The sequence below is a fragment of the Paroedura picta genome, chromosome 13 (assembly GCF_049243985.1).
Source record: "Paroedura picta isolate Pp20150507F chromosome 13, Ppicta_v3.0, whole genome shotgun sequence".
Classification (NCBI taxonomy): domain Eukaryota; kingdom Metazoa; phylum Chordata; class Lepidosauria; order Squamata; family Gekkonidae; genus Paroedura; species Paroedura picta.
The window spans coordinates 38,382,768-38,408,926 of NC_135381.1; the positions used below are offsets into that span (position 1 = coordinate 38,382,768).

General features: G+C 44.3%; 1 protein-coding gene across 4 annotated transcripts in view; it reads left to right on the forward strand.

Annotated features, from left to right (window-relative positions):
* Positions 1-26,159, forward strand: part of BRWD3 (bromodomain and WD repeat domain containing 3) — a 77,468-nt gene that overhangs the window by 35,813 nt on the left and 15,496 nt on the right. For 2 of the 4 annotated variants that reach the window (XM_077309010.1, XM_077309011.1), the window contains exons 16-34: positions 1,722-1,850; positions 3,281-3,506; positions 5,331-5,429; positions 5,629-5,773; positions 6,375-6,465; positions 8,764-8,913; positions 9,768-9,844; positions 10,676-10,850; positions 11,278-11,394; positions 12,816-12,923; positions 13,493-13,617; positions 14,079-14,161; positions 14,327-14,438; positions 17,144-17,205; positions 17,329-17,484; positions 18,232-18,352; positions 19,860-19,985; positions 20,893-20,968; positions 25,301-25,354. In XM_077309010.1, the coding sequence (XP_077165125.1) occupies positions 1,722-1,850; positions 3,281-3,506; positions 5,331-5,429; positions 5,629-5,773; positions 6,375-6,465; positions 8,764-8,913; positions 9,768-9,844; positions 10,676-10,850; positions 11,278-11,394; positions 12,816-12,923; positions 13,493-13,617; positions 14,079-14,161; positions 14,327-14,438; positions 17,144-17,205; positions 17,329-17,484; positions 18,232-18,352; positions 19,860-19,985; positions 20,893-20,968; positions 25,301-25,354 (2,232 nt within the window). Of the gene's footprint in view, positions 1-1,721; positions 1,851-3,280; positions 3,507-5,330; positions 5,430-5,628; positions 5,774-6,374; positions 6,466-8,763; positions 8,914-9,767; positions 9,845-10,675; positions 10,851-11,277; positions 11,395-12,815; positions 12,924-13,492; positions 13,618-14,078; positions 14,162-14,326; positions 14,439-17,143; positions 17,206-17,328; positions 17,485-18,231; positions 18,353-19,859; positions 19,986-20,892; positions 20,969-25,300; positions 25,355-26,159 lie in introns of those variants that run through there. The other 2 variants (XM_077309012.1, XM_077309013.1) reach the window with 2 other exon arrangements.

Genomic DNA, 26,159 nt, shown 5'->3' on the forward strand with positions numbered 1-26,159 from the left:
AGGGAGTTAACAAAGGCACAAAACATTAATACAGCATTTTGACAGTCAGGTCATTCAGTAGCCAAAGATTTCCGCACTCTGCTGGCAGTATAGCAAAACTTTGCCACCATTAAGAAACAGAATTTTCTTTATCCGCAAGCAAGATGTTAATTAGATGATCATCTGTAAGTCCAGGAAACCTTGATAGCAAGGGCAAGATTAAACGGCTTCTGGCAACCTTGTAAGAGTCACAGTATAATATAATGTGGGCAAAAGATTCAATTACACCTGAATTGCAAGGGCAAAATCGGTCCTCTATGGGCACACGTTGCAGTCTTCCACTTAGCAGTGCTGATGGAAATACATTGAACCGGGCCCTCGAAAAAGCCCATCGAAATTTAGTAAAGGTGATATATGTTAGATATGGCACAGTAGAAAATCCCTCCCAGGACTTTAGTAACCTATATGGGCTTGGGAGTAGGGCCATCTCATTTCGCAGCTCAATATCCATAAGTCGTCGATAGACCAGATGTTTTGCTTGCCTGTGCCCCGTTTCTAATAGATGATCAGGGGCTAAACCAATTTTAAGAAATTTGTTAATTATTTCTGTACACCAAGTGGGTTGTGGGTTAACTGACAAGAAAGAAGGAATAAGGCCTACAGGTTGAAGATGAATTTTTTTAGCCAATAGTTAATTATTGTTATCCATGCCCTGGTCTCTACTTTTGTCAACCCTGCCTCCTGCCGGAGAACTACATTGGCTGTACACCTTGGAACATTAAAGAGGGCTCTTAGGAAACCTGCTTGAATTTTCTCTAAGGGAGCAAAATTGGAGTAAGGGCCTAATTGGGCACCATATGTAAGTTGAGCTAGTGATTTGGCTGAAAACAGTTTGATTGCAGCAGGAATGAAACTAGTTGGAAGATATAACATTCCACTTATCCCCACAGAGATTTGGTCTGTGCCTGTAAACGCTGGGGAGGTAAATACGTTAATGCAGAGTAACTGGAACTTATTAAAGTGCAGCAGTGTTGCCACTACCCAATTAGCATAAAATGGTAACTTGAGGACTTGCACTTTCAGTCTGATGGAGATAAAGATTCCTAAACCTCCCCGGGGTCTTCCACCCTTAAAACTTGGAGTGGCTGCTGTCAAAACTGAATGATAATTAGAAATATCAAAATCATCTACCATCCAGGTTTCCTGCAAGAGTATAACATCAAATTGAGATATATATTTTATAAAGGCCCCATCTAAGCATTTTGAGTGCCACCCAGTTGGTCAATTGACAATGTAGTGGACTTAGAAGGTTGTAGTTTCATTTAGGATTGCTCTGTGAGTGGGTAAATAGCTGTAGGAGGAAGGCTGAACAGAGCATGAGGTGATCCATGACTTAACTTTCAGCTTTATTACCTTGTAGAATTCTTTCATTGCGTCAGAGATGCTGCTTTACTTAGTTCTGAAAAGACAATTTTCTGATTATGGAAATATGTGCATGCGGACTGAACAAACAGGGTCTGAAAGTCCAGCCTGCCCCCCTGATTGCACAGGGGCTTTTTTTCCACAGTAGGTGGCTGTGGTTAACTTCATTTGTGTGCAAGAACACAATACCATAATATAGATAATTCAAAATCTGAAATTAGGAGAGCAGCCATGTTCTGGAAACGATAAAAGAGGATCGATGACATTTTTGTAGAGAGGCTTATCCAGAGAGATGAGTTCATGTGTTGTGTTCATTTCAGATTGAAGGCCAAGGACATGGTGCAGTATTTGACTGCAAATTCTCCCCCGATGGGCAGCATTTTGCCTGCACGGACTCCCATGGGCACCTGCTACTATTTGGCTTTGGATGCAATGCATCTTATAATAAGGTGGGTTTGGCAGACTCGTGGCATTTTCTTTCATGAAGAGAGCTTTCACCAGAAATAAGTTTCAATGGTAGGTTTTTACTTGCACTGACATTTTAATAGCAGATAGTCTAACCAATACGTGATCTTCATATAGCTGACATTGAAGCATTCCTACTCAAGTGAATCTTAAGGACTGGTCCTACTATAGGATCTAAAACCCCAGTAATAAAGGAATAAATACATTTTTAAAGCAAAATAGCATGAGGGTAGAAGAAGAAGAAGAAGAAGAGTTGGTTCTTATATGCCGCTTTTCCCTACCCGAAGGAGGCTCAAAGCGGCTTACATTCGCCTTCCCTTTCCTCTCCCCACAACAGACACCCTGTGGGGTAGGTGAGGCTGAGAGAGCCCTGATATCACTGCCCGGTCAGAACAGTTTTATCAGTGCCGTGGTGAGCCCAAGGTCACCCAGCTGGTTGCATGTGGGGGAGTGCAGAATCGAACCCGGCATGCCAGATTAGAAGTCCGCACTCCTAACCACTACACCAAACTGGTAATGAGATGTCTTTATTAAAGGAAGCATAAGATGGTTTTTAGGGCAAGTCAGTACACCCATGAGCAAGTCAGTACACACTGATTGGTACATGCTCTATTTTTCTTGCGTGGGTCACTATACCAAGTAAATTTGGACTTGTGAGTCACTGTAACAGAAAGGCTGGAACCCCTGCCTTTGACAATGTAATTAAATCACAATGAAAATTAATAAGGTCATAGTTAGACTGTACATAATGCATATCCCAAAGAAAGCAATTTTTGGTTGAAACCCGTATTTGTGGTCATTATGCTTCATAGTTCAGAGGCTCTGAGGCAATGCAGTAGCAGATCTTTCTGCTGGAAGGATTTTCTGTCCTTTGAATATGGGTGAGGTATGTAGGAGAGAGGAGCTCTCTTAAAGGGCTTTTCATCAGAACTTCTTAAGTTGGAATCTATCCTAGTTCACAAATGATGTCTTGTCAAAATAAATGTATTGAATTCTTGCTGCTGAGGAGGGAGATAGACATTCCTTTGCTTAGAACTTCTACTGAAAGTTTAGCTGACTTCTCTTTTAATGACTAGAAGAATGCTTGCTTTTTTAGGGTGCCAGATTTGGTGCCCTTCGATCTCAGACACATAGAATAAATAGAGGCTTGCTTCAGCTTTATCTGCATCGCTTTAATTGGGGCACGACAAATGGGGATGAATCAAGTCTGCATTTATTCTGTGCATTTGCTGTATAAAGGCAAAGTATTCGACACCCTTTCAAAAGAGAGTCGTTAAGACTGATGTGAAACGTTTCAGTTTGGGAGAAAACTTGCCCCTATAGGATCCAGGACTAACTTTGGTAGTAGAAATTGCATGGGAAGAATTAAGCAATGTTCCGGCTTTCCTGAGGTCTGAGTTTCTTTCTCATACAGACTCCAGAGCAGATGTTCTTCCACACCGATTTCCGCCCCCTGATCCGTGATGCTAACAACTATGTGTTGGATGAACAAACTCAGCAAGCCCCACACCTCATGCCTCCCCCGTTCCTGGTAGATGTGGATGGAAACCCCCACCCCACAAGATTCCAAAGGCTTGTACCAGGGAGGGAGAACAGCAGAGACGAACAGCTCATTCCTCAGCTGGGATATTTTGCAATTGGTATGTCTTTTGCTAAAGGCGTGGATGTTGAGATGATTTACTTGTTAATATATATATACTTTCTGGTGTACCTTTTGCCCTTCGCCGATGTATCTGTGGAGAACCTGCTGTTGAAGACCTTTACCATTATGTTTTCAATTGCCCACTAGACTTGGAGCCGAGAACCAAATATATCGAGAGATGTTTGAGTGGCCAGAACTTCCCTGCAAATTTGGATAAAATAGTCTTTTTATTATCAGATACCAACCCCCTAATTAGCTATAATGTTCCACTATTCGCATTAGCAGCAAGGAAAATTCGAGCCAAACTTATGCCACCAGAGAGCTAGAAACCTGAATTCTTATTGTCTTTTATTATCTATGGACTACTGCATGTATTGTTCTAATTCTTTTACTGTTTTTATATCCACCGATATGATATTGATCGCATTGTAATGGCCTATGGCTGGAAACAATACAGTCTTATGTATATATGTATGTATGTATATATATATATACTGCTCTACAGGTAACATCATTCTGCTAACAGTAAGGTGGTAACAACAATAACATTAACAACAGCAACATTAAAGGAAGGTGAGACTGCAGAGAGCCGTAGCTCAACTCGTTCTGAGACCCAGGGGTTGGGCGGATTTAACTGCAGAACAGGTTTACATTTTCCTAATAAAACGGTTCTAATGCAACATTTATTCTTCATATTTTTAACACAACTTTCCCCTGAGATCAGCATAGATAGATGCAATGGCTTCATTTCCCCCCCCACACACACACCTCATAATGCTGTGAGGAAACATTGATATCAAATGTTTCCAGCTAATTATGCCTATGATTGGATTGATTACAAATACCTTGCAATTAAGAGGGGGGGGCAGTACAAGAAAGGCAATGTGCGGCAGGGCTCAGGTGTCAGATGGATACTGGTGACACCCAGATGGAAACCCCCAGTCAGCTCTTAAACTTACTGGGTCCATCTGAGCCGGTGACTCCTTTAACAGGCGTCACAAGGCTGTTGCAAGGGTAAAGTGGAGGAAGGAAGTGTGTCCTCAGGAGATCCTTGGATATACCTATGAGGACATTAACCTTTCTGAGCTCCTTCTTAGGACTCTTTGAGACAACAGTGTCTAGGCCCAACATTTTGTCTTTCCATGTTGTCAAAATGGAAGGCCAACTTGGCCATGCTCCCCCCCCCTGCCCCCAGAACAGAGCAAACTCCTTTCAATTGTGGTGCCTTGATTATTTAATTCCTACCCCACTTAGGTCTATCTGGTACCACCTATTCTGAGCTTTGGCATCAGATGAACACGATCTTACCAGGATATTGTCAAGCTGATCTTTTTGTTGAGGGGGGTTTCCTTTCTTCCTCTGCTGCGTCAAGTTTTCAGATTCTACTTGTAGCTTATATTGCTTTAAATACTTTCCTTTTTTTTTTTTGCAGATTTTTGTTATTTATTTATTTATTGGATTTCTATCCCACCACTCCCAGTGTCTCGTGGCAGGTTACAGCAGTTATCTGATCATTGTTTTTGTTTCTTTTAACGTTTGGCAGAACCTTCTCCAGAGTTGTAAGCTAAGTGGTGGCAGGAATAGTCCTAGTGCATTTTCAGTCTTTGCATGGGGGGTGGGGGTGGGGGGTGGGGGAGGAGAAGCGAAAAGTCTTAGAAGCGGCTGGGGGGACTTCCTGTCTTCCTGTGAATTCTGTTAAACTCCATGTGACTTCATGCCACTCCCGGTTTCCCCTTGGTATGCCTGTTTAGGATTGCTTTGATAGGATTTGAGTTGCTGGTCCAATTCAAATTATTCACTTGGTCCCTCTGCTCTTGCGAAGGTGATGGAGAGGTGGTGGAGCAAGTGATTGGGCAGCAAATCAATGACCCGGAAGAGAACGATTTCGACGGGCTGATCAGAGAGCAGGAAGAGGAACAAGGTATAAGAAGTCTCAATGATGGCGAACTCGCATCAAATCCTATGCAAAATCAATCCCCATCTGTTAGCAGTAAGACTTGCCTCGTCACATTCTTTGCAGAGAAAAGTAGGAAGTCGCAGATTGCAACTTGTTACAGTGAACCTGGTCCAAAAGTTGATCTAATATTGTTCTTTGGACTCTTCCACCCCTCCCTCTTTAGCTATGGGTTGGGATCTTGCTCCCGCACCCAATGATGGGCTTAGACGTGAAGGTATCAGGCAGATGTACAACAATGCCCCGAGAAGAGACTTCATGGCATGGGGGAGGAGAGCGGTCGTGAATGAGTTGCATCCTGCAGTTAGCAGGTAAGAGAATATTGTGGCTAGTGCATTTTGTTTGTGGTGTCGCTTGTATAGGTCTGTTGAAGAAGGTCTCTTTATGAGTATGTCCTCCATTAGCTTTATCTACCATACCCTGGAATCATCTCCCCAAAGCTACAACCCTTAACTTTTTTGTAAGGGATCGAACAGCATTTCTCGTTTCAATTGGGATTGGGCTTCTTTGGCTGGCTTGCATCTTTCAGCTGTCAAGTGTTCTTGATGCTTGCTTGTGGGTTGATTTATTGAATGTTTTATGGATTGCGGAGGAGCCTAGAATTATTTTAAAGCTTGGAAATCAGATATTAGATAAGTCATTCTGGTCTAGCACAGCATCCATAAACTGCTTGATTGATCTGAAATCAGTCAAGCGGAACGTGTAATCCGGTGATAGGTGGAAAAGGCCCACGGTCCCAGTGTGGGTTTGACTCATTCAGGTGTTTGGAAAAGCTCCTCCTCCAATTCTAGACTGAGATAAACTAGTTCAGATAAATAGATAAAAATCCTAGTAAATAAAAATAATGGTAACTTTGGGAAGAGTATTGTTTTAAAGATTCAGTAAATAACCTTTATTCTTACACTCCTTTAGAATTCAGGAAGAAATCCGAGCTGCCAAAGGGGATTTAGAAATCCATCTGTACACTTCTGAAAAGAGAAACCCTTCTCACACATCACAAAGGGTAAGAAAATCATGCATAGAGCCAGCCAGACTCCAGAGCTATTGGAGTCTTGCCCTGTGAATAGGACAGAGGTATCAGGAGGAAGGGTGTAAATTTGGTAATGAGCCTTCTGTGAATCCTCCTGGGAGAAGATAAGAGTGTCCTTCAGGGTGTACCACTTTGAAGTGCAGTGGGCCATGGATCAGTGGTAGAGCAGAAGGCCCCAGGTACAGTCTTTGGTGCCTCCAGTTAAAAATGCAGTAGTTGATAATGTCCAGGGAGAGCCAATGTCCATCAAAGTAGATCACTGGCCTTAATAGACCACAGGTCTGATTAACTCATAAAGGTAGCTTTGTATATTCATGCGCAATCCAACAACAGTGTCTGTAGAGCATTGATGCGAACTGAGAAGTCTCCTTTGTGCAGCTTTTATGCCTTAGAGATTTAATTTCAAGATCAAACTTGCCAATGAGTGTCCAGAAACAGCCATTTAAAGAAACCAGGAAATCACAGGGACAGATACACTCACAAAGGATTTTAGAGAGGAAACAACACATAGAAGACCTTTTATGCCAATGCTAGATGAGAGGATCCCGGCAAATAGATGGGGAAGAAATGGAGATAGTGACAATTTTCCTGGGCTCCATGATCACTGCAGATGGGGACTGCAGCAAAGAAATTAAAAGACACTTGCTCCTGGGGAGGAAGGCTATGGCAAATCTAGACAGCATCCTAAAAAGCAGAGACATCACCCTGCCAACAAAAGTGCGTTTAGTCAAGGCTATGGTATTCCCAGTTGCAATGTATGGCTGCGAAAGTTGGACCATAAGGAAGGCTGAGCGTCAAAGAATTGAGGCTTTTGAACTCTGGTGCTGGAGAAGACTCTTGCGAGTCCCTTGGACTGCAAGGCGAACAAACCGGTCAGTCCTAGAGGAGATCAGCCCTGACTGCTCTTTAGAAGGCCAGATCCTGAAGATGAAACTCAAATACTTTGGCCACCTCATGAGAAGGAAGGACTCCCTGGAGAAGAGCCTAATGCTGGGAGCGATCGAGGGCAAAAGAAGAAGGGGACGACAGAGAATGAGGTGGCTAGATGGAGTAACTGAAGCAGTAGGTGCAAACTTAAATGGACTCCGGGGAATGGTAGAGGACAGGAAGGCCTGGAGGATCATTGTCCATGGGGTCGCGATGGGTCGGACACGACTTTGCACCTAACAACAACAACAGATGAGAGGATTGGGAGAGTTTTGTATGACAAGACAAGCTTCCTAAATAAAATGTTGCCCTGCATGCTGTATGTCCTTCAAGTCTAAATTTCTGTTGTAGAATTAAAAACAAAACAAAAAACTTTCCTACTGCAGCTTGCTTTATTTATCACGTTCCTTGGGGTGAGATGAGGGAAAAACTGGTGGGGTGGAGATGGCCGAGCCCTTGAAGAATAGGTGGGGCAAAGCAGCTCCAAAGACAACCGGGAATGTAAGTTTGGCTTGATGCCTTCACCTTTTTGGGATCAGATCCTGATGAGCCCCAACTCCTGGATGACTGTCAGGAAACTGAGAGAGATGGTTGCCTCACCGGTAAGCCACAAAGCAAGGGCAGCATCCAGCCCAGCCCTTTAAAGCACCACCTTGATTTAACACTCACCTGTATGAGAATCCCCCTATGCTCCTAATAACCCGGCTTTATTTAGAAAAGAAAGAACTTTACTGAAGAGAAAGCGAGCAGCTCTTCACAGGGTCTTTGCTAAGACTGGGGAGACAAAGCAAGCTCTTCCCTTTTCTACCCAGTACCTACAGCCCCTCCCTGCACCAAACAATTTAGGCACAAATAGTCCATATCGACCAAATGGACGCTTCTGGCATCCAAAGTCATTGAGATAGTCTCCTAGGAGATGCCCTGCCAGGAGGGGGCAGCAAGACAAGAAGTGTGGGCATTCACGCCTACAGTCAAAAGCAGGATGGTGAGCACAGGGATCAAAAACTAACCAAGGGTGGTGGTGAAGGCACTAAACGAAGGATAAGGATAAGAGTTTTATGCCAGTAAAGGCACTCTGAAGGATAAGAGCATTCTTAACTGACATGCACCCATGAACGGGCATCATGGCAAAAACCTCAATGGACCTATGAGGGGACACTGTGGGAGCATTCTTCCATCCAGAAAGTTCTTGTAGGCTAGCTCTCTAGTGATGTATCCTATTGATGCCCCATTAGACTTTCACACTAGCTTAGTTTGTCAGGTATAGGCTATGTTCAGGCAAGTGAAACCCTGTTTTATCCTATTGGTATTTTCTCTCTCTCTCTCTCTCTCGCGCTATAAAAGAGTGACTATCCACCTGATGGCGGAAGATCCTTGCGAAAAAACCAACGCAAGCGCCAGCATGCTTACCATACACGCTCCACCATAGAACATCATTGTGAAGATGCAAAGACAGATTCACTTATCCAGGGAGATTCTGAAAGTTCCACTCAGGTATTTTTAACTGCGATATCATCTCTGGTCAAGGCTGAAGTGGGATTTTGTTTAGTGGTTCTCCAAACTGTTTTAGCATCAGGAGCTGGTTTTCCTTGTTCCATTTGGTATTTTAAATGAAAAATTAGAACCCGGGCCATTATCAAGCATGCCTAATTGGGTGTGAAGGCTGGGGCGGTAAGGTCATGCTTCAGCTTGCAGATACAAGGCTGGAGGGAAATTCAAGTACAATTTTAAATGGACTCATGTTTATTGGCTGAGCTAAGGTTTTCTGTGGTGGAACTTTCACCCGTCTGACATGAGAAGCCACAGGCCCACCATCTGTAATAACCACTGACAACGGACTGTATTGTAAAGATCGCCACAATATAATTTAAGTGAAATCCATTTAGCGCTCAGGATCAATATAGAAACACTTAGGATGGTGGCAGTTTAATATCATGTGATTTTCTGCACATGTCTAAAGATTTCAGAAAGGTGAGGCTTGGAGATGTACATTAAGGCTAGGATAGGAATTTACATTTGTAAACCCTGAGTGCTCTAAGGTGTTTAAAGAGCGCTGGGCTCTTCGAGGAGGAACTCCCTGTTGTGCTTTGCATTTGCTGTACACATCAGATTAAGTTTCTAGGCCTCCTTGAATGGACCGCTTCCGATTTTGCCATTTGTAACCAGAGGTAACCAGTTGGTCATTGACTTTGTCTTTTTGACATGCATCGTTATTTGGAAATGCAACACAATACTTTTTTTTAGCACAAAACGTTCAGTGCTAGCAGGAGAACTACTTTGTGCTGAGATTAAAAGTGATGATAGCAGAAACGGACTAGATGTGCGGTTTTTCCTCCTCTTCAACTCAGGGAGACGACATCTGCGGCACAACCGATGCATCTGTGGATGACAATATGGCTGTATGGCAAAGCGAAACCAGCTCCAGGTAGTCTTGCTGTTGTCTTCAGTACTGTAAGACAAACTGAGCATATATTCAAGGCAACTTCCTCCCCCCCCCCAGTCTTTTTCCCCAGGGATGCCAGGGATCGAACCTAGAACGTTCTGCACAGACAGCTGATGCTCTGTCACAGAACCAACATTTCATTGCCTGGAATTAACTAAGCTTAACAGGGACAAAATTCAAGACTAGTAGCCCCTTAAAAAGCAACACAATTTTCCAGGGGTATAAGCTTGTATCTTGGGAGGGGGGTGGTCTTAAGATGCTGTTGGACTCAGATTTTATCCTGCTCTTACAGGATTCCATCTAGTATTGTATGGCTTAAACGCCGTGTTGCTTGGGTGAATGTAGACCCAGTTGTGGAGGGAACGAGGTAAAAAGTGGGCACGAAACACTAGAGGGAGCCTCATTAGAATTCCCCATCATGAAAGTGAACTCCCAGTAGAAATAAAATTGGCCTTAGCAGGTAGTTTTTCAGATGAAATAATACTCTGGATTTTTAGAACAATGCCTTAAAGACTAATTCAAGTTGGCAGGAATATTCATGAGTGAGGGACCATTTGATCAAATGCACAGAGTAGACTCTGGTCCACAGAAGCTTGTGCTGTAATAAATCTGTTATCCTTTAAAGTACCACAGGAGACATTTGGGGTTTTGCTACAGTAATAATAACTATCTCTCTGTAATTTGCAACCTATGACTTATTTTTACGTGAATTGTACACGATTTCTTGCTAAATCAGCTCTTCCAAAGTAAGCCTTCTATGCCAGAGAGATCAGGACCCTTTTCTCTTAGTGCTTTCTAATGTGTCTTCTTCAGTGCTTCGTCCTGTGAATACTCTGACTGGACTGCTGATGCTGGGATTAACCTCCAGCCTCCAAAGCGACAGACCAGACAAGCTGCTCGCAAAACATCTAGCAGCTCTGAGGAGAACACAAAAGATACAAAAGGGCAAGAAGAAAAATGCAAAAAATCCAAACAGCCACAGAAGAAGGTTAGTATTGTCTTTTCTTTCTTTCTTTCTTTCTTTCTTTCTTTCTTTCTTTCTTTCTTTCTTTCTTTCTTTCTTTCTTTCTTTCTTTCTTCCTTCCTTCCTTCCTTCCTTCCTTCCTTCCTTCCTTCCTTCCTTCCTTCTTCTTCTTCTTCTTCTTCTTCTTCTTCTTCTTCTTCTTCTTCTTCTTCTTCTTCTTCTTCTTCTTCTTCTTCTTCTTCTTCTTCTTCTTCTTCTTCTTCTTCATAATCATTTAATTTCTATACTGCCCTTCCATCAGACCAACTCTTTTTACTAAAAACATTTATATGCGGCCTTTCCACCAACATAGGTTTTCCAAGGCAGCAAATATCAACTGTTAAAATGTTTTCAACATTCAAAATAATTCAGTAAAAGCACATAAGCACACCAGGCACATTTTCATTTTTAGAAACCCAGTGGACTGCGATCAATGGATGGAGAGCCCTCAGAGGAATGGTTTGCCCCCCACTGGATCCTGGATACCATACCACGACGGTCCCCCTTTGTCCCACAAATGGGAGATGAGGTAGCTGTTGCTTTTTTCATTCAACTGCAGAGACTGACCTGGGAAAGTATATGACTATTGACAGTGTGCTCCAGTGAAACATCAGATCTGCTTATTGTGTGCCACTGTGGGAAGCATTATAGAGAATCAGGTGTTCGAAATAGCCCCTTGTATATGACTGTCTTAACATCTCAGGCAACCAGAAATTTTAAAAACTGATCACTTTCTTATGTGGACAGGTTTTTAATTGAGTAGGAGCAGGAAGTAAGAACTTGAATTCAGTTCCTAATCAATCAAACCGGGGGATAAAATGCTTGCCTACCTATTCCATGTCAAGCCATGTTTCCTAAGGAAGCAGTCTACTGATACCGAATGCATTTTCAGAAAACATTTCCATGTAGTCACAGTTCCATTTTAATTATGCCATCATCCCCAGTCCAGAGCCCCGAATTGTACTCAGATGCACACATGGAGCTCTGGCATAAGCCAGGTCATTGTTTCTCTCGGAAGGAGGGGCCACAAAGTGAATGGGAATAACTGCTTGTGTGAGAATAATGTCTGGTGCTCCCAAGAAATCCGCAGTGATATTGCAGTTTATCGTTCAGACTGGCACAGTAATACATGACCGGTGTTTATATAGGTTTATTTATTTACTAGGGACCAATCCTGTTGCATTCAGGAATACAACGGGCACTAGATTAGGGGGGTGGAGTGGAAGAACTCTGTGGATGGCCTCCCCCTCCTCCCAGGACCTGGAAAGGCTGCAGGCAGCTGTTAGGGAACTCACCAGCAGGGGCAGCTCTCATGCAGCAGGGATCTGCAGCCTCCAAGCCTCAGAGGGAAGTGGAAGGAGGAGGGGGTGTTCAAGGGTGGAGGGCAGAAGGCAATTGGCTAGGTGCTGGACAGACAGGCAAGCCAGTTGGAGGAGGCGGGACAGCTGCCCTGAGTGGGTGTTAAGCGCTGAGTGGCCCTTTAAGCCATGAGACATACTCCTCCTCCAAAAAATATAGTAGAACAGATAGTGTTCAAAGTCTTACACCTCCCATTATTTCAGTCGACCTTCCAATGCTTCTTATGCTGAGGCTAGGACGTAGGCTTGCCTAATGACACCAAAGACGTTTATGACTGGTTGAAATGCAAGCATTCAGGTGGCTCTGAAACCTGAACAAACTGCACAATTCTGCTTCTTATTCTTGCAACTTCTTGTGCATGCAGAGGGAATTGTACTCTCTAAAGGAGCAGGGTTGTGATTTTGGGTTCTGCTAGATCCTAGCTCACAGTTGGAGGCTCAGGTCTCCTTGTCCTGTGTGTGTCCCCCACCAGCTTGCTGGAACTGCCACACTTTTAACTAATTGAAAATGGGGTGGGGGTTATTTTTAGATTTTGACATTTGAAACATTTAAAACCCTTAGCAATGTAAGGTGTTTTTTTTTCTCTTTAAGATTATCTATTTCAGACAAGGGCACGAAGCTTACGTGCGTGCTGTGAGGAAGGCAAGGGCTTACAGTATCAGCTTGCAGAAGCAGCCATGGAATAAAATGGAACTCAGGGTAAGCCACGTTGCAGCATTATGTTTCATCTTCAGTCACTGGTTGCAACCGATTATGAAAGGTGCTGAATTATAATTTCATCTGGGCTTTGCTTATACTGTTTCTTGGTTTGTGACAAGCATCGTATCATGCCAGCAAGACCAGTTAGAGATTTTGCATCTTTATTTCCTTTATTGGCTGTGCCTCTAGTATTCCTTTTGAATTTTGGTGTGGCCATCATTTTAAATATAATATGGAACTCATGAAATTGCCAAACTGAATCAGACCCTTGGTCCATCAATGTCAGCATTGTCAACTCAGACTGACAGTGTCTCTCCAGGGTCTCAGGGGTCTTTCATGTCACCTGCTGCCTGACCCTTAAGTGGAAAGTCAGGGATTGAACCTGGGACCTTCTGCAAGCATTCACGTTCTATTTACTCAGAGGTTCCTTTGGTATATTTGTTTTTATGCATGGAAGAAATAATTACAGAAATAATTAAAGAAATCATTACCTTTCTTTTTTTCCCTTTTTTGCAATTCAATCTTTTTTAAACCACACCTTTTGGCCCTTGCTGCCGTTTGATGAAAAGGAACAAGAATTAGTGAAGATCGTGGGAATTAAATACGAGGTTGGACCACCTACCCTTTGCTGCTTGAAGCTTGCCTTTCTGGATTCAGTCTCAGGCAAAATGACCGGCGAATCCTTTTCCATTAAGTAAGTAGCTCCACTAGCAAATGGACCAGTCAACACAGGGGGCACATGAATGCAGCTAATTTCTAGCTTCTCCCCTGAGCCGTTCAGATACAGAATTGTATGACGTAAAGTTGCTACAGCCAATGATCCCTGCCCACCTTAAGAGACAGAGAAATGCTAATGACCTCATATCATATGTTTCTTTTCCTAAACGGACCAGAGGGAAGAGCAATGTGGGTCTGCAGCTGGAATATAACCCCTAACTCTTCTCTCCAAATTTCAGTGTTTTAACAGCTCTTTTTTTCAGTCCAACGTGTAAAGTTCACCATTCTTTTAATGAGCTTGCAGTCCTCCTTGGAGCCTCTGAGATTAGGCACCGAGTTAGGAGTCCAGTTTCATTATTGATTATAGTTTCTCCAACTTCACTGGGGACCCATGTCTGTACTACAAGCTTCTGAAATAACTTCATTGGCACTTCACAGATACCATGATATGCCAGATGTCATTGATTTCCTTGTGCTGCATCAATTTTACAACGAAGCCCATGAAAGGAACTGGCAGATCGGTAAGCGATGGTTTGCTGTTGAATATCTCCCTGTTCAACTCAGTGTGCCCGCTCTACTTTAAGTTCCGTGCAGAAAAAGAGATGGGTGCAATCTGGTATTTGGCTTTTTTTAAATGGTTTTCTCTGCGCACCAACCTTGGTTCATTTCAGCTTCTCCATTTACAGGTGATAGATTTCGTAGCATAATAGATGATGCATGGTGGTTTGGAACAGTGGAGAGCCAGCAGCCATTCCAGCCGGAATATCCTGATAGTTCCTTCCAGTGCTACAGCGTTCAGTAAGGGTTACTATAAAGGCTTAATATAAAGTGGCTTTACGACCTCTTGTGCCTTTAAGGCAGTGGTTCTCAACCTGGGGGTCAGGACCCCTTTGGGGGTCGAACAACTCTTTCAGAGGGGTCGTGGCAGGGCAAGCAGCGTGGCTGGGGAGGGCGCCATCCACACAGGGTAGATCGGGAGAGAGCGTTCGTCTGTCTGGAGCAGCGGAAAAGAGCGAGATCGGCATGGTGGGACAAGAGGCAGGACTGAACTGGGAAACCCCAGGGGGGAAAAAACAATTTATATACAATCATGAACAATGGAACTTCATGCCATTGGTCAGTTTTAGTTTAATTTTGGTGAAAGAGCACTTGTGTAATTTTATGGTTGGGGGTCACCACCACATTAGGTACTGTATTAAAGGGTCGCGGCATTAGGAAGGTTGAGAACCACTGCTTTAAGAGAAGACAAATCTCCTCTGTGATAAACTGAGTTTTGCAAGCTGTCTCCGTGTTTGATTTAAGCCCTCTTTATTTACACAATCCTGCTCCAGCTCACATTACATCTGGCCTTTCTATCAAATGATCACAGGTATTCTGTCACCTCCTCCTCCAGCCACATTAAAACATAATAAGACAATTATAGCAGAGGGCTGTAATAGCAGTCCTCTATCAGAATTGTGGGAAAGCAGAAACCTAACAGAATCCAATTATGGGCCTGATATTAGAGTAGAAAAGAGCAACAGTCCAGCAGCACCTTAAAGACTAGCAAAATTTGTGTCAGGGTATGAACTTTTCAGAGTAATGGCTCATTTTTTTCAGATACTACTTCAGATTCTTCAGCAGTGACTCATTAAATCTCCTCCCCTTGCACAAATTTTGTTAGTCTACTGGACTCTCATGTTTTCTACTGCTACAGACAGATGAGCCTTCGGGGAGGGCAGTATATAAATACAATGAATAAATAAACATGGTTACCAATCCTAAATGTTCCAGAGGCCTGGTTCTTCACATAGTTGGGGGGTACCTGTGGACAGTTTTCATTAAGGGCTGGGCTGTGAGGAAGATAGTCCTAGAAAAGGGCCTTGTCCTTCCCCCCACAACTGAGGGAAGGAGAAAGAGCCAGATGGAACAAAGAAGGTGATATGGCAATTCTTCTTGCCTGCCGGCCAGCTCCAGCTTCCCTTGCTACTATGCCAACCAGCCATCAGGCAGTAGCTGTCTATGGCTGAAGGTCACCAGCTGGTCCATGAGGAGGCCCACCCACTAAGCTGTGGGCTCAGTGGTAAGACTAGGCCCCAATATGCGGAAGAAACTGCCAAAGAAGACCCCTCCGAGTATTGGTGAATGTTCTTGATCTTGGGTGCCTTGCCGGAAACTCAGGCCTTGTGTCTGGTGACAGGAACCTTGGGAGCATCTTGAATTCCAGTTCTTGGAGGAAAATGTCTTCAAGAAAGGTCATGCCCCAGGACTGTGTCACAAATTTCCATTTTTTGCCAAATGTTCCTTCAGTACTGGAACCGCCAGCATTGTCTTCCCCACTGCTACCTGTGATGTTGCCCGAGGGTCTTATCTGGTGCCTAGATGCCAGGAGCACAGGAAGGGAGGCACCATACGTGGGGTGCAAGAATCAACCCTGGCCCAGGGGCTTTGGAGGCATGCAGCCAGTTGGAGTCAACAGGGTTGGGATAGTCGGCCCAATAGATCAGACCATCTATGCCAGTTTCGTATCTCCATGCAAATAATTTCATTAATCCTTACAAAAGACAGTGGTGAAATCATATTGTGGAAGGAAAGGTGGTTGTGTGTCATGGTTAAAAGTGACAGCGTCTAGTCTGGCAAGCTGGGTTTGTTTCCCCACTCCTGTCTTAAAAGTCTCCTTATGTGCTCACGACAGAAGTAGAGATGCCAACCTTCAGAGGTTGCCTCGGGCTCTCCCGGAATTAAATCTGGCATCCACTCTGCAAAAAATTACTTCCCTTGGAGGCAACAAAAGCTTAGGAAGACAGAATGTATAGCAGTGGTTCTCAGCCTTCTTAATACCACGACCCTTTAATGCAGTCCCTCCTGTTGTGGTGACCCCCAACCTTACAATTAGGCAAGGGTTCTTTCACATAAATTAAACTGAATCTGACCAATGGTGTGAAGATCCATTGCTCAGGATTCTAGATAAATCGGTTATAAATTGGCGGGCGCCTTCAGGAGAAGCGGCAACAGCTGCTCCCCCTGCCTCAACCCCCGTGAAAGGGCCGTTCAACCCCCAAAGGGGTCCTGACCCTGACCCCCAGGTTGAGAACCACTGATCTATAGCATTGCATCCCGGCTGAGCTCTTCTCCTTCAACTCAGCCTTTCCCATGGGCAACTCTTGGCTGTCCTACGGCTCAGCTGCCTCCAGGTCTTTCAGTTTTGCTCCACTTCTTTTAGTTGTATAATGCTATGGCCAGTGTCCATTTACTTCTTTGCATGTACTCCTGTGCATCCCGGTCCCAAGCCCGGATAAATGGGGAGGTTTAAGGAAAGACTTGGCTCCCTACCTTTAAAAAAATGTGGCCAAGAAGACTCTGTGGAGCAATTCTCAAATGATTTTCCATGCGCTACTCCCAAATCTCTAGGGATTTCCTAAGCTGTAGTTGGCAGCCCTAGGAAAACTAGGGCTGCCTGTTTAACATTTCGGTTTCTTAGCCACTGATCTATTTATGTTTTTAAATGCTTTTTGTATCAACAGCTGGGATAACAACGAAAGGGAAAACATGAGCCCCTGGGATATGGAGCCCATTCCAGAAGGAAGTAAGTATGCTTCTCTTTTTTTCCCCATTTTGGGGTATCAATCCTTTGGGCTTCAGCTCAGTAATAGTGACCTGGCTGTAAATGTGGTTTATTCTTCCTCCCCTCCACCCTCATTGCCTGCAGCTGCTTATCCAGAGGAAGTCGGGGCTGGAGTCCCTGTAACAACAGAGGAGCTGTCCTCTCTGCTGTACAAGCCCCAAGAAGGCGAATGGGGGGCCCGTTCTCGGGATGAAGAATGTGTGCGCATTCTTAGAGGCATCGATCATCTGTTGTCCCTAGGTACAGTGGCAGCCAAATTCAGAGACTTTCATGAGTTCACCCTCTTTTCTCTTGTTTCTGAAAGAGATCTGGCCCCATAGACGTGGAAAGGGCCAGAGCTGAATACATAGTTTACCCCCTTCTGGTTTCACTTGTGTCTAAAGTGAAATCTTTACTGTGTTTCCTGTCTGTGATCTTTGGCTGGTGACTCATATCAACCGATGGATCCAAGGAATCAAAAACAACCCCAGAAAGAAAACTGGGGAAAGTTCTTGATATTCAGTGCCTTGCAGGAAACTCAGGCCCGGTGACGGAAACCTTGGGAGTATTCTGACATTGGAGCAATAAGAAGAAATGTGAAAGAAACAATTTATTAGTTATCTGCTTCATTCAAACTAGTACTTGAAAACCACCCAGCACTACCACCACCATGCTAGGGCTTTCTCTTGTTTGTTTACTCACCCACCACCCTAGGACAAATCACCACATGTACATAGTTATTGCTGCTGCTTCTCCTTTTCTCCTAGAAACTAGTGGGGGGGGGCTGTTTGTAGCTGGGTGAGAGGGTAGTTAAGTCTCCTTTATTGGTGGATTTTAAGGGGAGATTGGATGAGCACCTGTCAGGAGTGTATAATTTTAAAGGTGAGGGGCTGGACTAGATATCCCTTAGCAGTCTCTTCCAGCTCTGTCTGATCCCCCCAAGTTTTATTGTGTCCTTTCTGCGATGGCTTGGGATGTTGAATTGAGGGTGGTCATCTTCTGTTTTAGATATTTCTAATCCCTTCGCTGTCCCTGTGGACCTCAGTGCCTACCCTCTTTATTGCACGGTGGTGGCCTATCCAACTGACCTCGCCACAATAAGGAGGAGGCTTGAAAACAAATTTTACAGGTCAGATTTTGATGTATACTTTTCTTACTAAGGCTTAAGGAGGCCAGTGTTGTTATTTATGTTGTGTTATAAATTGTTACTTGGTTGTCGTGAGGTTGTATTGAATCTTGTATGTTATAGATCAGATTATTATAATGTTCCATGTGAAATTACATAATGTTCCATGTAAATTGCGCAGAGCTGTAAAGAATGGGTGGTATAAAAATCCAGATAGATAGATAGATAGATAGATAGATAGATAGATAGATAGATAGATAGATAGATAGATAGATAGATAGAAAGAAAACAAGCATAATACTTCCGCTGTGTGTTCAATGCTTCACCTTTTTATAAGGTCTTTCATGTTAGTTTCTAGTTCTGATTATAACAAAAATTTCCTGTTCGGTTCCACTCTAATAATCTTGGTTACAGTCTTGTGGATGCATCTGAGAATCATTCCTAAAACTGGTGAAACAAGCCTGGATTTGGGGCTTTGTCTCTTTCCAAAGAGAGCTAAATGATTCTTTTTTCATTTGACTATAGGAACCAGGGGAAAAGAGACATGTAAGATTTGAGGCTTTGTCTCTTTCCAAAGAGATTTAAATGATTCTTTTTTCATTTGACTATAAGAACCAGGGGGAAAGAGACATGTAAGATTTGAGGCTTTGTCTCTTTCCAAAGAGATTTAAATGATTCTTTTTTCATTTGACTATAAGAACCAGGGGGAAAGAGACATGTAAGATTTGAGGCTTTGTCTCTTTCCAAAGAGATTTAAATGATTCTTTTTTTATTTGACTATAAGAACCAGGGGGAAAGAGACATGTAAGATTTGAGGCTTTGTCTCTTTCCAAAGAGATTTAAATGATTCTTTTTTCATTTGACTATAAGAACCAGGGGGAAAGAGACATGTAAGATTTGAGGCTTTGTCTCTTTCCAAAGAGATTTAAATGATTCTTTTTTCATTTGACTATAAGAACCAGGGGGAAAGAGACATGTAAGATTTGAGGCTTTGTCTCTTTCCAAAGAGATTTAAATGATTCTTTTTTTATTTGACTATAAGAACCAGGGGGAAAGAGACATGTAAGATTTGAGGCTTTGTCTCTTTCCAAAGAGATTTAAATGATTCTTTTTTCATTTGACTTTAAGAACCAGGGGGAAAGAGACATGTAAGAGGCAGAGTGGTAAAACATCTGATTACAAAAGGAGGTCGTATATCACAGTGTAATGTATTAGCAATAAGAGTTAATCAGGACTCATATTTATATAGAATTAAGCCAGGTAACTTTGTCATGATTTAAGCAAAGCTAAGGGCTGGGTAGGTTTTGCATTTGTTTTGCATTTGTATGAGCCCAGGTTCAGTGCCTGAATCTCCTGATTTTTAAAAGGATCACCAGCAGCCAGGCTGAGAACAAGCTTTTTCTCCAATTTTGATTTCATGGAAGCTTTTTATTGCTTTAAAATGTCACTGTGTATGCACACTTTCTCAACATAGACCTCCTTACTTATGAACTTGATTCCCCCCCCCCAGGCGAATATCAGCATTGATGTGGGAGGTGCGGTACATCGAACATAATGCTAGGACTTTCAACGAGCCCAACAGTCCTATAGTGAAAGCCGCCAAAATTGTTACAGATGCCTTGCTCCACTACATCGGGTGAGCAGCCTGTTTCTTCCCCCATGCTGACCTTCTTACTGCTCTGGGAGAATTCCCTCAGAAAGCTTTTCCTGAAGTGTTATCATGTCTGTGAATGTAGAGGCATGCATGGTGCATGCAGGCTTTATGTTATGAGATGATTTCCTCTTTCACCTCCTCTTTATGCAGTAGACCAAGAATAGATCATTCAGAACCTTATCATGTGCACCCAGGTGCACCTTCTTATTAATCCATCGTTTGGCAGGACTTTTTGATAAAAAACGTTAAGGAGTTTAGTACCCCACCCCAAGACTGCAGAGAGCCAGTTTGATATAGTGGTTAGGACTGTAGACTCCTAATCTGGCAGGCCGGGTTTGATTCCCCAATTCCCTACATGCAGCCAGCTGGGTGACCTTGGGCTCACCACAGCACAATTAGAGCTGTTCTGACCAAGCAAGAATATCATGGCTCTCTCGGCCTCACCCACCCCATAGGGTGTCTGTTGTGGGGAGAGGAAAGCGAAGGTGACTGTAAGCCGCTTTGAGCCTCCTTCAGGTAGAGAAAAGCTGCTTATAAGAACCAACTCCTCCCTTCTTCTTCTTCTTCTTCTTCTTCTTCTTCACCTTCACCTTCACCACACCAGGAAGATACAAACACTTTGTGGTACCTTTTGGTGTGTATGTAAAGTGCTGTGAAGTTGCCCCCTTGTCTCATGTTGACCCAGTAGGCTTGTCAAGGCAAGAGGCTAAAAGACGTGTTTTGTCATTGCCCTCCTTGCAGTAGGAACCCTGCAATTCCTCTGTGGTCTCCCATTCAAACACTAACCAGGGTTGAACCGGCTTAGCTTCCAAGATCGGATGCAGTTGGGCTAGCCTGGGCCATGCCTGCTGGAGCCCTTAGTATATTTGGTGTTGTTTTTGTTTTTCAGGGATCAGAGCTCTACAAATATTCTGGAGATCTACAACAGAGTGAAGGGAGATTTGAGCAGCACAGAGGGAGAGGAGGTAAGAGTCTGGAGAGTTACTTGGAACTGGGGGACAACCAGGCTGTTATGTAGAACACTGATGAGCAAAATGCTGTCTATTTTTTTGGGTATTTTGTTCAAAAGAAGCTGCAAGGACTAGTGCCTTGCTTTTCCAAATTCTGAGCATCTCAAGAAATCATATTCTGTCATATTTTTGCACTGTGCTCAGTATTCTTCTGCCTATCCCAGTTTTTATTGACCTGCCATGTTTACACGTAGTTATAAACTGTGGAGGAAAAACCAAATTCTATGTATTTATTTATTTCATTTATACCCCACTCTATTCCTTAGTGGGTTTCCAGAGTGGCTTACATTATTCTCCTCCCCCTTATTTTATCATCACAACAATATGGTTAAGCAGGTTAGGAAGGGCATGCATGACAGACCAAGGACACCTGGCGAGCTTTCAGTGTATCCAGGCTCTTTCAGTTATGAGGGTGTTAGCAGATAAAAGCCAGGTGTCTCAGCCTTAATGTCAAGGGTTTAAAAATTTCCTCTACATGTTGTTTTATGAAAGAGCCATCTACAGACATGCGTAAAATCTTAATGTGTTAGACCATTGATAGCTGTGATACATAGTGGGCATCAATGTGCATCTCAGAGAGCTATACAGTACTTTGAAGGTGTGTCAGTGAGTCCCAGTTCGCTTCCATTTCCTTTGTGGTGTGCTATTTGCATATGCCTTTCAAAACAAGCTGCTGCATTTTTATGGCTCTTTGTAGCCATTTACCTATCTGCTTATTTCCCAGCTAGCCCCTTTCTCTTTTCTCCTCTCTGAATGAAAGCTGATTGCTGGATGAATGAACTGATTGCTGGATGGCTGGGATACATCAGCCAGCTCCACATCATGCATAATGCAGAGTGAAGTGGAATAGGCCAGAGTTAATGCAAGAGAGCAAGGGTTCCCTTTGATGTTGGGAATCCGAAGAGTTGTTTGCCTTGGTTACTGATGATGTGTACAGCTTGGTGTAGTGGTTAGGAGCACGGACTTCTAATCCGGTGAGCCGGGTACGATTCTGCGCTCCCCCACATGCAGCCATCTGGGTGACCTTGGGATCGCCACAGCACTGATAAAGCTGTTCGGACCAAGCAGGAATATCAGGGCTCTCTCAGCCTCACCTACCTCACAGGGTGTCTCTGGTGGGGAGAGGAAGGGAAGGCGACTGGAAGCCCCTTTGAGGCTCCTGATAGAGCTGTTCTGATTGAGAAGTAGTATCAGGGCTCTCTCAGCCTCCCCTCCCTCACAGGGTGTCCGTTGTGGGGAGAGGAAAGGGAAGGCGACTGTAAGCCGCTTTGAGACTCCTTAAAAAGGTAAAGGTATCCCCTGTGCAAGCACCGAGTCATGTCTGACCCTTGGGGTGACGCCCTCCAGCGTTTTCATGGCAGACTCCATACAGGGTGGTTTGCCAGTGCCTTCCCCAGTCATGACCGTTTACCCCCCCAGCAAGCTGGGTACTCATTTTACCGACCTCGGGAGGATGGAAGGCTGAGTCAACCTTGAGCCGGCTGCTGGGATCGAACTCCTAGTCTCATGGGCAGACAGCTTCAGACAGCATATTGCTGCCTTACCACGCTGCACCACAAGAGGCTCTTGAGACTCCTTCGGGTAGGGAAAAGCGGCATCTAAGAACCAACTCTTTTAGTCTCTTGCCTTGAAAACCCTACTAGTTTTTCGTGCTCAACTGCCATGAGGCCTCCATGACTGACTGAGGGGAATGAAAGAGAGGCTGGCCAGCATTTCTCCCCTTTAGCCGCTGCCACTTAATCTTTGTGCCCTGTCTCAGCTGCTGTCAACTCCTCCTCCTGTTTGGCAGTGCTTTTCTTCAGAGCAGCTGAGGGGGGGGGGGATGAGTTGAGGTCTGCTTGTTCAGGGGAGAGTCCAGGTGGGAGAGAGCAGGTACAAGACACGGCATTCTCTGGCATGCTGACATTACACCGAAAAGTCATCAGCACGTTGAAAGATGCTGTGTCTTACAACCACTCCCAGCAGCCTCTGCTTTAAGAGGCGAGTTGTTGCCTGTCCAGCTTGCCTTTTAGGTATTAGTGGTTGGATTAGAGGAAATGAAGTTGTTTGGCTAATTTGTGTGTTTGTGTGTGTGTGCATGCACTTCCTTTGTTGCTCAGCTCAGGGTGGGCTGTAGGTCTCAAAAGGCTTGCGTTCACTTATTGAAGAGCTGAGATTACCCTTCCCCTAGAAAAGCATGGCTCTTGTCCTTTGCTTTTTGCCTCCCTTCTCGCTTTCCTCCCCTTACATCCATATCAGATAGTGAAGGCTTGGGGTTCCTGAGCTTTGACTAGCCACTGTCTCTCATATCCATAGAAGGGACTTGCTTAGCCCCTTTCCCCCTCTTTTGCATCCCAGCAATTTTGTGCAACTTAAAAACCTGTTTTGCACCCAGCAACTTCTAAGCTGATCCTATGCAGAACATTCATTTTTTCCATTTTAATGCGATAACTACAGGCTTTGGTCTTGGCCACAATATTGGGGACATATTAATTTTGCTTCTGCTGTGCCACCTTTTGTTCTCTGAACTGAACATCCAGGCGGAGCAAGAGTTCTAGAAAAGGCTATATGCTGTTGTCGGATCAGTGTACCTACTCTGTTTGCGGATACTTAAATCCAGAGATCGGAACCCTGAAAAGACAAGGCAGATCTTTCTGCCAGCCTGAGAAAAACCTCAGATTTGCAAAGAAATCTGAATTTTTAAAGCACACATGCACATACAAGGGGTGAGTTAACCCCCTACCCCAAATAGCACTTGTAGCTTAAATAATTAACTTCCTTCTTTGACTGTTGCTAAGTAACCACAACAGTTACTCCCAGTTGAAACTGTGCTTTCTGCTCGTAAAAGGCAGGGAGAAGACTGTTTGGGCTTTTGAGGGAGGGTTCGTTAGGACCAAGCCCAGCAGCAGCCACTATATGCCTCACCCATGCCCAGCTGCTGGCTCCTTTTCAACAGAGCCACCCTCACAAAAGTCAAGATTAAGTGTGGTGCCCTCTGTGAGTCGATGTGAGTTCCCCATCGTGCAGTGGAGCCCAGTGGCCAACACTGTGCATCTGGCACATAGCCCTGATAGAGGCTACGATGGGGCAGGGAGGAGGGGATGCATCTGGGGAGGGACTTTCAGTAAAGGGAAAGTGGAATGCCCCCCACTTTTCAAACACATTTACATGGCTTTGTGACACAACAGATGTTGGTTTGTTCTTTTGCACAGGATTCAAGGCTGTAGGTTAATGCTAGTATGTATGTACGCAAGGTGGCTTGTGGGTTTGCTTGATTTGGATGTCACAAAAATATAGTGCCTTGTGAACCAAGAAACCTTAGGTAACAGATCTATATAAAGAGGGCGGAATTATTGGTGGGGTGTGGTAAAGACTACTTTTACAATACAATACATTTATTGGCATAAAGCAGATTAGGCGGCTATACAAAGATAGTCAAGATACATCGGACAGTTTAAGTTTAAAAACTGAGGACAGAAATTTAGCCATAATATAAGTGATGTCGGCATCCTTATCACTCAGTAAAAAGACTACTTGCAAAGAATTATGGGTTTGGTTAAGTATAAATGCAGCCAGAATTTCACACCGTTTTCGGTCAGACATTACAGCGTTCTCTGTCTCTTGGCCTCAACATCAGGCCTCTGCATAATGGTTATTACAGTACCATCTGTTGCAGTGCAATCCTAAGCAAACTGCACCTCATAGCTCAAGAGCCTAGAAAAGCTGCTTGGAGTTTGGAATGGTCCTTCCGCCTTATCCTGACTCCAGCCACTGATCTGCCTAGCAATGGCATAGTTAAGAACAACATGGAAATCATTAACTTTACTTGGTCGCCTTTCCCCACACTTTATTACAAAGAAAATAACCAAATTTAGAGGGAAATATAAATACTCTAAACTAGGAAGAAGAAAAAGTGTTGGTTTTTAGATGGGGCTTTTCTCTACCAGAAGGAGTCTCAAAGCGGCTTACAATCGCATTCCCTTCCTTTCCCCACAACAGACGCCGTGTGAGGTGGGGGGGGGGGCTGAGAGAGCTCTGACAGGACTGCTGGGTCAGAACAGCACTATCCGGACTGTGATAAGCCCAAGATCACCCAACTGGCTGCATGTGACGGGGAGGGGGACTCCAACCCCGCCTCACCAGATCAGAAGCAGCCACCGTTAACCACTCCACCAAGCTGGCACGAAACTAATGAGGAACATAAAGTTCTCTCAGTTCCTGTTATTGCAGGGAATTGCTTTTTGTTATCCATAACGTTCTTGTTCCTAAGAACAACTTTTTGCATGTAGTAACTAAGCTTTCCTTTAGGTGGCAGTATACCCCGACTCAGATGGTCCAGGAACATCCACTGGCAAAAGAGCTGTGAGTGGCCGTAATCATCATCTATACAATCTTCTTAAATAAGATTCAGGAGCTCAAGCTGTAACTGGACGATTTTGGTCCTGAAAGCCCCCGTGTTTATGGAGACATGGACGGTTTTTGTTGTAGTGTAGCTCTATGCCAGCTGTCCCCAACCCCTGGTCTGGAGACCGGTACCGGTCCGTAGATCAGTCGGTACCGGGCCACGGCTCCTCCTCGTCCCCCTCCCCGGCTGCTGCCTTGGGGGCTGCCCTGCCACTCTGCTGCCGGCTCACCTTGGGTGCTCTCCAGCAGCTACCATGGCTGGGGCTCCCCCTTGGCATGGCACTGCGCTGCTGCTGCTGGCAGCGCCCCCCAGTGGGCAGGGGGAAGTCAGGGGTGCCGGCGGGAAAGCAAGTGGAGCAAGGGCTCAGGCGGTCGTGACGTTCCACGGCAAAAGACTATCCCCCCCCCCAGGCCACAGTGAAATTGTCAAGCGTTGACCGGTCCCCAGTGATAAAAAGGTTGGGGACCACTGCCTTATGCACTATTTACTTTTTAATTTAATGGCAGAATGAAGTACCCACTAGTTACCTTCCCTTGATGCGGAGAGTCTGTCCTAGGGACCTGTTTGTGTTGGCACTGGCAATAGGGCTGGAGTACCGTGTACAGACCAATGCTGAGACAGGCATTGTCAGTACATGTGGATCTTTTGTATTTTAATTTTAATTAATTTATTAAGCCTTTTCTTCCTGCGGGGATACAAAGCAGCTTCCGGCAAAGTTAGTTTAAACAGATTTCTGGCAAATTCAGTTTCGATAAACAGAGA